This window comes from Rhinolophus hipposideros, assembly GCF_964194185.1.
Source record: "Rhinolophus hipposideros genome assembly, chromosome: 10".
In the NCBI taxonomy this organism is placed as follows: domain Eukaryota; kingdom Metazoa; phylum Chordata; class Mammalia; order Chiroptera; family Rhinolophidae; genus Rhinolophus; species Rhinolophus hipposideros.
In genome coordinates, this window is record NC_138056.1 from 39,478,457 (window position 1) to 39,491,375 (window position 12,919).

General features: G+C 40.9%; 1 protein-coding gene across 1 annotated transcript in view; it reads right to left on the bottom strand.

Moving 5' to 3' along the window:
• The window catches only part of PARVA (parvin alpha), a 153,724-nt gene that overhangs the window by 47,790 nt on the left and 93,015 nt on the right, over positions 1-12,919 (bottom strand). Inside the window, exons 2-4 of the mRNA XM_081064230.1 lie at positions 3,462-3,551; positions 3,310-3,380; positions 1,627-1,729 (exon numbers count right to left, since the gene is read on the bottom strand). Of these exons, the coding sequence (XP_080920356.1) occupies positions 1,627-1,729; positions 3,310-3,380; positions 3,462-3,551 (264 nt within the window). The remainder of the gene's footprint in view (positions 1-1,626; positions 1,730-3,309; positions 3,381-3,461; positions 3,552-12,919) is intronic.

Consider the following 12,919-nt stretch of genomic DNA (forward strand, 5'->3'; position numbering starts at 1 on the left):
ACATCTTATAATGCCAGAAAGTAAGAAAGTGCTAAGAAAAAAAAAAAAATGAGGCAGTGTATTGAAAGTGTCCAGGAGCCAACCTGAAAGAGCTCCCAAGGGTCAAAGCTGGAAGAATATCAGCCAAAAAAAAAAAAAAAAAAAAAAAAAAAAAAGAATGATGATAGTATTGGATTATAACGTAAAGTATGAAATAAGTATCCTCGTGTCCATACTGATATAAATAAGTAAATGAGGAATAGGGGACAATGTTTCCTTACAGAAGAATTCCAATTAATAAATGTAGAAGGAATAAGGAGAATAGAAAATCTCCACAAGACTACCACAGTAATAATTGAGGCAGATGTGTTCCATCAATTAAAATTAGTGGGAGGAGTTTCAGGAGAAACAAGATATTTGCAGTCTTAAACTATCTTCCCCCAAATAAACTAATTGTAAAGAGAAAAATAACAACTTAACAGAGAAAAAACCTGGAAGATAGTATCTTAACCAAGTGATCAAGTTTAATATCACTTGTAATAAGTGCATTCCCTGGTATGCTCCAATGAGAAGGAAATATCACTTCTGTTATATTCTTCCCCAAAACATATACCTTAATCTAATACTGTGTTTCCCCGAAAATGAGACCTAACCGGAAAATAAGCCCTCGCATGATTTTTCAGGATGACATCCCCTGAACACAAGCCCTAACGTGTTTTTTGGAGCAAACCTTAGTATAAGACCCGGTCTTATTTTCGGGGAAACACAGTCATCATTTTCTCTTGTCCAAACCTCTGAGGTGGAAAATAACCATGGGTTCAGGTGCCTCGTAGTGGACAGTTAAGCATGAAAAGTCTAGAACCTGGAACAGGTTTGGACAAGAGAAAACATAGAGAACGGGGAGGGGAAGTCCAAATTTATTCCAATTTAGTCCAAGATGAATTTGTTCTTTCAGTACAGATCACCCCTGAATTCTCCTTTCTCTCCCCCAAGGCCTTCCATTTTCCTATGCATAGCTGTGAACCGACGTGGGGACACATACCTTCACAGAGGTGACACACACAGAGGCTAACACCACAGACATATATTCCCACACACTTGTACCCAACCTAGACAGGGAAACACAGAAGAACACACACACATCCACAGGGCACAGCGGTACACATACACACGCACTCATACATACACACAGGTCCACAGGTTACACAGATCCATACACACATACTCGTGCTCCTTCCCCCCCCCCCCGCCCCACACACGGATGACAGGTATATAAACACATAAATGTGCTCCCACACACACATACACGTCGATACACCTACAGAGGCCACAAGGCACAATTTTCTGGAGTGGGTGAAGCATGTCTTCCAGTATACAGTGGAGTCTTTTCATCTACTCAGCTGATGACCCTCAACTGCTGGGGCAGCTGACCCAGCTGGTCATTGAGAGTCCCTTTGCAATTCCTTCATAGAAAACAGATTCTGAGAGGACATCTAAAGCCTCCACTGTCTGTTAACCCACACTGTACACATTCACATTCGATTCTAGGTGAACCGCTGTGAACTGGGAATAACTCCTAACTACGAGTACGTAACCCATCCACCTGCTATGAAAGAGATCCCCGGCAACATTCAACTCTCCTCTTACCAAAAAGCTTCTGCAAGACTTGTCCATCATATAAATCTTCAGCCAGGTCTTTCACAATGATTCTCTCTCCAACCAACACATCATTAATCCAGTCAATTAATACCTAGAGATAGAGAATAAGAGAACAGTCATGGGGTATTTCTTTATAGACCAGCTTTCTTATCCTGGACAACTGAAATCTAAATGAACTTAAGATTTTGAAAGTAGCAGAACTATCCACATGAGCCACATGTGTGGACAAGTAGCTATAAGTGTGAGCCCCAGAGGCCCTGATAATTTTCAGGTATAAGCCCTTCTCGTGCTGGTGGCACCAGTGTCCCTGTTAATATATTCTGGCCCCCTACCATTCCTTACCCTAATGGCAAGCAACATTCACACAGTGTTTGGCTGTGTGGCTTTGTACCGGCCAAGGTATGGGCTTTGGAGTTACACAAACTAGGGTTGAAAGGCCAGGTTTACCCACGAATGCTGTGATCTACAGCCCTCTGTGTGTCCCTCCCTGCCTTCTCTTCCTTTGTTTCCTCTCTCCCTCCATCCACTCATCACCCATCCATCCACCCACCATTTATTAATATCTGCTACATGTCACACTCTGTGCTGGATCCTGAGGGTGCAATGATAAAAAAAGAGAGAGTCTAACCTCAAGAAACTCACCATTTAGTGACGAAGACAGAAGTATCACAGAGGTGACTACAGTGATAGAACCAAATTCAGGGACCCATAACAGCACAAAGAGGGGTTGAGTAATAGCACCAGGGTTTACAGAAGGGTCCCTGGAGGACATGACCCCATTTTGCCCTCACCCTGAAGAGAAGGTAGAGGCGTCCGGTCAGAGGGGGCTGCATAAGCAAAGGCATGGCAGTGGGGAGCATGGGAAACAAGCACAGAGTGTATGGAAAGCCACCATGAGCAGGTCTGGTGTTTCCGTGTCACTAGGCAGGGGACAATCTGAGGTTGAAGAGGCAGGTAGAGTGTGAAGACACCAAATACCACCACCAGGAGTGTGGGCTTCAACCTGCGGTTGACAGGAAACTGCACGTAGGTTTTCAGCAGGAAAATGATATATTCAACTTGCATTTTGAATGAATCACTCTGACATCCAGTGCCCTTTTAGGCTTGTTTTAAGTGAAGCTTGGAGAAGTTGAAGAAGAAGAAACAGGATGGGGAATTAGAAGAGGGATGAAATGAACATTTTTCGAGGGATCATCACAGGCCAAACCCTGTGCCAGGTACATTATGTATAATATTTCATTTAATCTCCTTTATTTCTGCTTGAAATCCATCTCCCCCACTCAGCTGTGACTGTAAACAAACCATTTGGTTTTTCTGAGACAGTTTCATCATCTGTAAAATGGGGATGATAATTCCTACTTCATAGCGAGCTTTTGAGGGTCCTTGAGAAAAACAATGAAAGGACTGTGTGAACTATAAGATCCTAGCAAATGACCTTCTTTGCACTAACTTCTTTGCTGCTTCTGATCAACATAATTAATTGGGCATTGGTCATGTCCCAGTTTTGTTAAATTTATATGTCCACCTACTGGACCAGGAGCTGCCGGCGGGCAGGGATTGCTGTGACTATTCTCTCTGCAGTGGCTCACGTGGCACCTGCACAGGGCAGTTGATCTAGAGATACCTGTTCAGTCTGAGAGGCACTGGAAGCCCCTCCTAATGTTTTCTTACCTTCATTAGTTCCTGAAGCTTGGGGTCACTGCGTGAGTTTGGATCCACCATTGTTCGCACTTCATTCTCCTCTTTAAAAAGAAAAGGAAATCAATGGGGATGGTTCCATTTGAAGGCATCAGGCCACCCCAGAGAAGAAGAGACCCACGTACCCAGCATTGTGTCCTCAGGGTCCAGCTCGAAGGGGATCGGGCTGAGGGGCAGGTTGATGGCGTTCATGCCCTCCTCCTGAAGCTCTGACACTGCAAGGAGAAGGAAGTGCGGGTCACACTGCAGCCCATTGGCAACGCATGAGAAATCAAAGCACTAGGTTAGATTACAGCTGCTGCTCAGCCTGCAATCGATTCCCTGCCTTTCCTTGCGAACAGGACCAAATTGTCCCTTTCCTCTTACCTCTTCCAACTGTCACCTCATTCCCTTTCCTCAGAGAAACAGGGAGTTCTCTGCTCCTCTGAGAAATGATCTTGGAATGAATGGAAGTGAGGTAGGTACGGACGGCTTTCTTAAGTCTCTGCCTTTCGCCTCCTGTTGTCCCTCCTTCAAGAGCTTGCTGTCTGGTCACAGTGGGCACCTGACAGTGGTGGACTGGATGAATGAAGTCACCATGTGAAGGCCACATTTATGTTGTAAGCTATTTCCATCCTTGGCTCAACCCTTCTGTGACCTCTCTCCTGATTTGGCTTCACTGAGTATTTTTTTTTTTTATTGTGCTACCTCCCGTTTCACCCCACCCCAGTGCCACTGCTCCAGAATATCTCAGTTTAGCCTCTTCGCTGGTCTCTTGTCCTGTGCCTTCAGCTCTAACGAGCTGTGGGCCGAGGCCAAGCACCTCACCCCTCTCTCCAGGCCTGTTTCCTCAGCTGAAACCACTGGATAACCAGCAAGTCCTTCTATGGTTTCCAAATCCTAGAAACCTACAATTCCACTTTCAAGAAAAATAAAAAGAAGTCAATGACCATGAAAGACTTCCAGACTGATCCTTTCCCCTTACCCATCTCCTAACATGAAGTCTTAGTTAAAAACAAAAACAAAAACAAAAAACAACAACAACAAAAGACAAACAAAAATTCCTACCAGAAAACCCGTTGTGTGATAGACTCTGCTGAGTGCTGACCTTGGATCACCTCTCCTAAAAGCGGTGACTTAAATCCCCTCACCTCTATTCAATTGCAGTTTGGATAATAAATTTTCACCAATTAAGCACAAAAAGACCATTTTCTCTGAAAGCGTACACCAGCAATAGGTCCTTAAAGAGCTAACATGGCAGCTGCAATCAACCTTAATAGAAGCAATGTCCCATCTTTCCATTTTGTTTTATTTTTTATTGACTCTGGCTTCACCGATTGCCAGTATATACTTGCAAGAACTCTTAAGCACAAGGCAGCCGCTTACAAAGAGTTCTTTCATATTAGCAAACTCACTGATGGTTGCAGTTGGATGGAGAACGAGATTGCCTAACAAAGAGTGAAACACACTCTACCCCAAAGAGACACAACTCGCATTATGAAGCTGGTATTTATTCCCATGGCTGCGGGCCCTTGACATTCATATGGGATATCAGCCAGTCACCGTCTTGAATCTCCAAATTCACAGATACCCACTGCTATATAATTCTCCCCCATAAAACATAATGAAAAATATAAGCAATGTCTTCAAGGCTTAAATGATTCTATAAATATAGGATTGCATTTGCCTTCTAGCGAAGAACAATTGTTTTCTTAGATTTCTATAATTTCTTCTAATATTCCTCCTAGGACTGGCAGTTTGCTTCTTCTCCAGACTATTTCTCACAGAGAAGCAAGATTTCCATTACTTAACAAGCACAGCTATGCAAATAATGGGCAGTGGAAATCAAGTCATGCTGAAATGTGGGTGCGAGGCTGGACTTACTAAACAAGGAAGAAACTAGCTCCTGGCCAGGACCTTCTCTGTCTACATTCTCCCCAGGTCTGTGCTGTCCAATATGGTAGCCATTAGCCACATGCAGCTTTTTTAATTAAATGAATTAAAGATTCGGTTTCTTAGTTGTACCCATCACATTTCAAATGCTTAATGGCCCACATGTGGTTAGTGGTTACCATATTGGATAGCACAGATGTAAAGAGTTCTGTCATCACAGGAAATTCAACTGGATGGCACTCGCCTAGGTGATCCCATGTATCTAAATGCTGATGTCCGCCTTTAAACCTCCAGCTGAGACCTGACCCTCAGCGCCAGTCTTACTCAGATATCTCCTTGTATGTCTATTAAAAGAGGTTTCAAATTTACACATACAAAACAGAACTCGTGATTTTCAATACTCTCATCCCCACCATAACAACACTGATACAAGACTGTTCTTCCCCTATTCTTATCCTCTTTAGTAAAATGTCCCACCATATATACAATGGTGTAAGCTAAAATCCGAGGAATTATCTTTAACTTCTTTTTTTTGCTCACATTTAGTAGCCAATACGTTGGCAAGTTTTGTGGGCTCCACCTCCAAACCAGGACCCAATGCCAACTACTCCTCACCCTGTCCACCACCATCATCCTAATTCAGGCCACCTTTCGCCTGGACAACCAGAACTACCTTCTAACTGGTCTACTGCTTTCTGATCATATTCTACTTCCAATAGCACAATCAGAATAATAAAGATGTAAACAGGGTGAGACGTTCTCCTGTAGCTTCCCATTATACTCAAAATAAAACCCCGACTCCTAAGACCTGTAAGACCCTCTGATTAACTACCTGCCTCCCTCTCATGTTTTATGTTCTTCAAGCACTCGTCATGATCTGAAAGGATCATTATTTACAGGTCTTTTATCTATCTCCCCTCACCAGAACGTAAGCTGTGGGAAGACTGGCACTTTTTTCTTATTTACTATTAGATCCCCAAAGAGGAGCCAGACTTCCTAGATTCAAATCCAGGATCACTTACTAGCTATGTGACCTTCGGCAAGTTCATCAACCTCTTATACCTCAGTTTCCTTATCTGCAAAATGGGGATGATAATATTGCCTACCTGCTCGGGTTTTTAAGAAGATCAAATGAGTTAATATATGTAACACGCTTAGAAGAGTCCCTGGTACCTGGTAAGAGCTATATGAATATATGGTATTATTATTATTCCTTAAAATAATACCTTCTGCACAGTAAGCACTTAAGAACTATTTGTTAAATAAATGAATAATCAAAACTGTTTAGACCATCCTTCAGTAGCACAGGTTATGAGTTGAAGCACAATTTGCCAAAGCAGTATACAGGAGGCAAAGAAGGATTCCAGCTTGTCCGCAGGAAAAGTAAATTATATTTTGGCCCGCCCCTGTGTGGTGTGTGTACATATACGTGCATGTGTGTACATTTCTGGGACAGCATTTCTAGCTTACATTTTGTAAGCAGGGAAAAGCTGCATCTCTCCTAAGACTGTTGTACAGCTAGAGCCAATTGGTGAATATAGAGATATTTACACCTCTACAGTGTGACTAAAATTGAGTATTTGCAGCCAGGACTCCTAAAGGTAGGTCAGAAAGGGATCTCTTTTTACATGGAGATCATTGTTAAAAATGTTTTCAGATGAAAAATCCCCAGTCAGAAACCTCCCCTCAGCCCTGCCTCTTTAATTCACTCACAGAGACAAAACAAACTGGAGAAGAAAGGCTGAGATATGTTTGCAATTGGAAATGTTTTTTTCAGGAAATGATTTGGTACAGGAACATCATTCCCATCCCATTAACTGCTGACTCTGAGCCAACTGTTTGTAAAAGTGAATATGCAAACTGCCCAGTTCAGGCCTGGCCCCCGCCCCATGGGACCGCATTAGTGGCCACTTTCCCAAAACAGCCCGCCTGCTTAGGAGGTTTCATTTCTATTAAACCAAAGCAGGACCCAGCAGAAGCCCCTCGCCAATCCTGCACTCTGAAAGAGAAAGAGCTGCAATTGAATTTTCTCGGCATAGAATATGAATATGATGTTTATCCCTTGAACCTCCTCTAACTAAAAAACTACCGTGTTTCCCTGAAAATAAGACCTAGCTGGACAATCAGCTCTAATGCATCTTTTGGAGCAAAAATTAATATAAGACCTGGTATTATATTATATTTTATATTTTATTATATTTATATATTATATTATATTATATTATATTATATTATATTATATTATATTATATTATATTATATTATATTATATAAGACCTGGTCTTATAGTAATACAAGACCGGGTCTTACATTAATTTTTGCTCCAACAGTCACATTAGATCTGATTGTCTGGCTAGGTCTTATTTTCAGGGAAACACGGTAGGTCTGAATGTGCAGCCTTTGGTGTCTTGCAGCGCCATTAGTCATTACTTAATAAACAGATTAAATGCCCAGCTGAAGGTCGGCTTGGGAAAGCAGGGTGATTGCCTCAACTCCTGAAGTGCTCGCCATGAGAAAGAGGACTTTGGCTTTTCTGGAAAATGAAGTCTGACTCTGAGTCCAGCTGTGCAGCAAAAAAAAAAGTACATGGATGGGCTTTGGAGTTTGAAAGAGTTGGATTGGAATCCTACTTCTATTTTTATCAGCTGTTGGGACCTTATGTAAGTGACTTAACCTGAAATTCAGTCTAAAATAATTCTCTATGAGAAAAAGGATATAGCTGACACTGCTAGTTTCCGCCCCAATATTTATTTCTTTTTTCCTACTGAAAGAACGCTCATTTTCTAGTATACAACCCTCCCTCCTATGCCTCTAGGTGAGATCCTGATTGGTTTGAGCTAATTTTGATAACCTCTATTTCTTTAGCAGTGATTGGCTCAAGCATTGTCATGTGATACAATTCTCATCAATGAGCCATGAGAGGAAATTTCTAGAAGCTTCTAGAAAAGCTTTCCTCCATTTTAAAGAGAAGCCCAAGGAAGAAAACATATTTTTCTCCTTCTAACCATTATTGCATTAGGATGTTATACCTGGATTTGCTGATGCCATTTGGTTGCCATGAGGTGAGTCAGCCCAAAAGAAAAGTTAATATGCTAAAACTGGCAGAGAAGAAAGAATGAAGGGGTTCTTGATGATACTGTTAAGCCACCGTCCCTAAAGCTACCCTAGTTTATATGTCTTGTCATAAGAGATATAATAAGGTCCCTTATAGGTTAAGCCAGCTGAGTCGGCATTTTCTGGGACTTGGATCCTGAACTCCCTAATTAATACATTAGACAATAGGATTATGAAGTTGATGGATGAATACAGTAGGTCTGCAATGAATGATAATTTTCCTTTTATTTTTATCATGAGAAACAGAATAGCTGCAGGCATCTCTTACACTCCAGAAATACGCGTACGTACAGGGTCTCAAAGAACACCAGGCAGAAAACAAGTATGGAAGGAAGAATGGACAGAGGTTTCTAAGAGTATGAAAGGGTCCATTTATGCAAGGCCAGTAATTTCATTCACTCAATCAATAAACATTACTGGGCACCCTCCTCTGAGGTAGACCCTGTGCCAGCACAGGGCATTTGACATGTGTCTGCCTCAATCTGCTCGTGGGTGGGAGAGGTAGACACATAAACACAACGTGCAGCAGGCTGCACTTGCAGGGATAGATGTGTAACTAGAGGGCTGTGGGAGTTCACAAGGAACAAGGCTAATTTTGGATGGGGACGACTGGGAAGGATTCCCAGAAAGGGGACATCTGAGTTGAACTTGGAAAAATGTAAATTTCATCTGACACAGGTGCCCCACAATAGGGACATCGGGTGTAAAACCAGCAAACTGTGCACAAACAGGGCAAGTGTTAAGAGAGTGATGATGATGTATGAGCACCAGGAACGTAGGGAGTGCACAGGGAAAATGGGGGAAGGAACAGAGGGGCAAATAAGTAAGTGGGGTCCAGCGTGTTAAGGACTGTGAATTCACCTGTTCCCCAGCACTCCCTGGATCATGCTCCCCATGTCTACAGACAAACAAACAAACAAACAAACAAACAACCTACCGAGGGAGGGCAATAGAAAAGCCAGGATATTCTTTCTCCCTTAGCACAAGTGGGCCCCAGTGAGATATACAGTCTGCTCTAAATCCTTATCAGGATTCAGATGATTGCTTTCTGGTCCTCTTGAAAACTACTAAAGCTCCCTTAAATTCAAAATGGCTCAAGGGCCCCCACAAAAGATCTTGGCAGCTAGAGACAACTACAATATCCGATAAGCAAATCCCAACAATTTTTGTTTATGTGAAAAATCAACCTGACACAATATCTTCCAAAAAATTACAGCTAATATCAAATTTAATGGGGAGAAACTAGATACTTACACCCCAAAGATTGGGAACAAGGCAAAGATATCTTCTCTCACCACACCTATTCAAAGTCGTACTAAAAATCTGAGCTAGTACCATAATACAAGAGAAGGAAATAAAAGGCATACAAGCTGGGAAGGAAGAAATAAAACCATCTTTCTCTGTAGATGACATGACCATAGAAAATCCCAAAGAAAGTTTCAAAACAAAACAAAACAATAAAAAGTACCCAAACTCTTAGAACTAATATGCAATTATATAGCAAGGTTGTATGACACAAGGTTAATATACAAAAGTCAATTGTTTTGCTAGATACTGGAAATTAATGATTAGAATTAGAAATTAAAAACACAATTATCATTTACAGTAGCACCAAAAATGCAATATTTACGTGTAAATCTAACAAAATATGTACAGGGATATGCAGGAAATTATAAAACTCTGATGCAAGAAATGAAAGAAGTTCTAGATATCATAAATGGAGAGATATTTGGTGTTCATTCATTGGAATGTTAATATCATTAAGATGTCAATTCTTCTCAACTTCATCTATAGATCCAGTGCAATCTCAGTCAAAATCACAGCAAGATAATTTTGTGGATATTGACAAACTGATTCTAAAATTTACAAAACAAGGCCAAAGATTAGCCAACATACTACTGAGGAAGAATAACAAAGTTGGAGAACTGATACTACCAGACCTCAAGTCTTACTATAAAACTACAGTAATTGAGACAGCATTGTATTGGTGAAAGAATAGACACAGATAAATGAAACAGAATGGAGAACCCAGAAATGAACCCATATAAATATATTCAACTGATCTTTGACAAAGGAACAAAGGCAATTCAATGCAGAAAAAGAATAGTCTTACCAACAAATGGTGCTAGAACAATTGGGCATTCATATGAAACAAATTTAATTTACACACAGACTACACTTTTCACAGAATTAACTCAAAATGATCACAGACCTAAGAAAATCTCTCTCTCTCTCTCTCTCTCTCTCTCTCTCTCTCTCTCTCTGAGCAAATCTAGGTGATTTAGGGTTTGGCAATAAGTTTTTACATACAACATCAAAAAGATATCCATGAAAGAAAAACTGATAAGTTGGACTTCATTAATTTCTACTCTGCAAGAAATATTGTGAGGAGAATGAAAAGACTAGCCATAGACTGGGAGAAAATATTTACAAAACACACATCTGATAAAAGACTTGTATACAAAATATACAAAGAACTCTAAAACCTGAACGATAAGAAAACAGCACAACTACAAAATGGGCAAGAAATCTGACCAGTCATGTCACCAAAGAAGATCTATAAATGGCAAATAAGCATCATTTGTCATTAATGACAAATGAAAACAACAATGAGATATCACTACACACTTAATTAAAATGGCTACACTCCAGTAGAAATGAACATACCTTATTCCCAGATCTTGGTGTCTAGTACCAAGAAAGGGAACCAGGGCTCCTTGGAAAAATGGCTGATTCTAGGACTAGAGAGGAAATACATAGGAAATATACAAGATAAGTCTGGAAACAGAAAGTAAGGAAGCTGAAACAATTTGAGCAACAAAATAAAGTAGTATTGGATTATAACCTAAACCACAAAATAAATATCCATGAATCCATACTGATATAAATGACTGGATAAATTAACAAATGGGGGAGAGGAGACAAATCTCCTTTGTAGAATTCCAAATAATTTATGTAGATCCTGTGCTCTCAAAGAGGGAGAGCATAAACCCCACTCTCTTTAAATGTGAGCTCTGCGTCGTAACTTCCTTCCAGGGAGTACAATATAGAAAAGAGGAACAAGAGGAACTTTACAGTGGACAAATATGACAAACACTACCTCAGCCAGGTGATCATGGTCAACATCACCGTCATAAATCACGGGATTTCGTGTGATGAAAAGAGCACTTACTTCTGTGATATGCCTTCCCCCAAATCCATAACCCTAGCCTAGTTCTGGAAAAACATCAGAGAAATTCCATTAGAGGAAACATCCTAAAAAACACTTGATAAGTACGCCTCAAAACTTTCAAAGTCATCAGAAACAATGAAAGTGTGAGAAAATGTCACAGTGAAGAGGAGCCTGAGGAGAAATGATGGAGAAGTGTAATGTGATATCCTGCATAGGGTCCTGGAGCAGAAAAAAGGACGTTAAATACATACTAAAGAAATATGAATAACCTATAGGGTTTAGTTAGTCATACGTCAATGCTGGTTCACAAATTGTAACAAAGATACCATACTAATAGTTGATGTTCATAAGAGGAAAAGCTGGGGGTAGGGCATATGGGACTCTGTACTATCTTTGCAATTTTCCTGTAAAACCTAAAACTATTACAACAATAGTCTATTTAAAAATATCAACCAAAATTTGCTATTTTTCCAACCAAATACCGTGTTTACTGGGGAGGAACCCATGATGTTATGGAACACACGTTTCCTTCCATCACCAAGAAGACAGGTAATTTATCAACCTTTAGCTGAGCTCTATGGAAGCATTAGTACAGGCGGCAAAGCACAAAGACCATTTCAAAGCCCTACAGTTCAGGCTGTCCTCTTCCCAAGGGAGAAGCCAGGTTTTCAGGAAGAAGCGCTTGGTTTTTTTGTTTGTTTTTGTTTTGTGTGTTTGTTTCCAAGGCTGAGGTGAGAAGACAGAGCTTCCTCATAGCTTCGGGACGCCTGGCAGGGTCATTTCTGCTTTCCCAAGAAGGGGTCGAGGCCACTAGTATGACCATCACTGGCGGTGCAGTGGTCACTTTAATGATTTCCTCTGGAACTGCTCTGGAAATATCTATCTATGGTTCCTCAGGGGAGTCTTTACACCATGGGCTTTTGTAGTAGTTTTCTATTGCTGTAGTAATAAATTACCATACAGGTAATGGATTTAAACAACACGGAGTCATTATCCTTATGGTTCTATAGGTTAGAAGTCCAACATGGGTCGCACTGGGCTACACCAAGGTATTGGCAGGGCTATGTTCCTTTCTGGAGGCTCTAGGGGATGATCGATTTTCTTGCCTTTCCTAGTCTCTTAGAAGCCACCTGCATTCCTTGGCTTGCAGCGCCTTCCTCCCTCTTCAAACCCTCAATGTGTGTGTGTGGGGGGCTGTCAAATCCTTCTCACTCTGCATCACGCTGATCTCTTCCACTTTTAAATACCCTATAAGTACACAGGGATACCTGAATAATCCAGGATAATCTCCCTATTTTAGAGTTACAATAGCTGATTAACAACCAAAATTTAACCAGCAACCTTAATTTGCCTTTGCCATGTAAGATAACATTCACAGATTCCAGGGTCTTGGAACTGGACATCTTGGGGTGGAGGGCATTATTC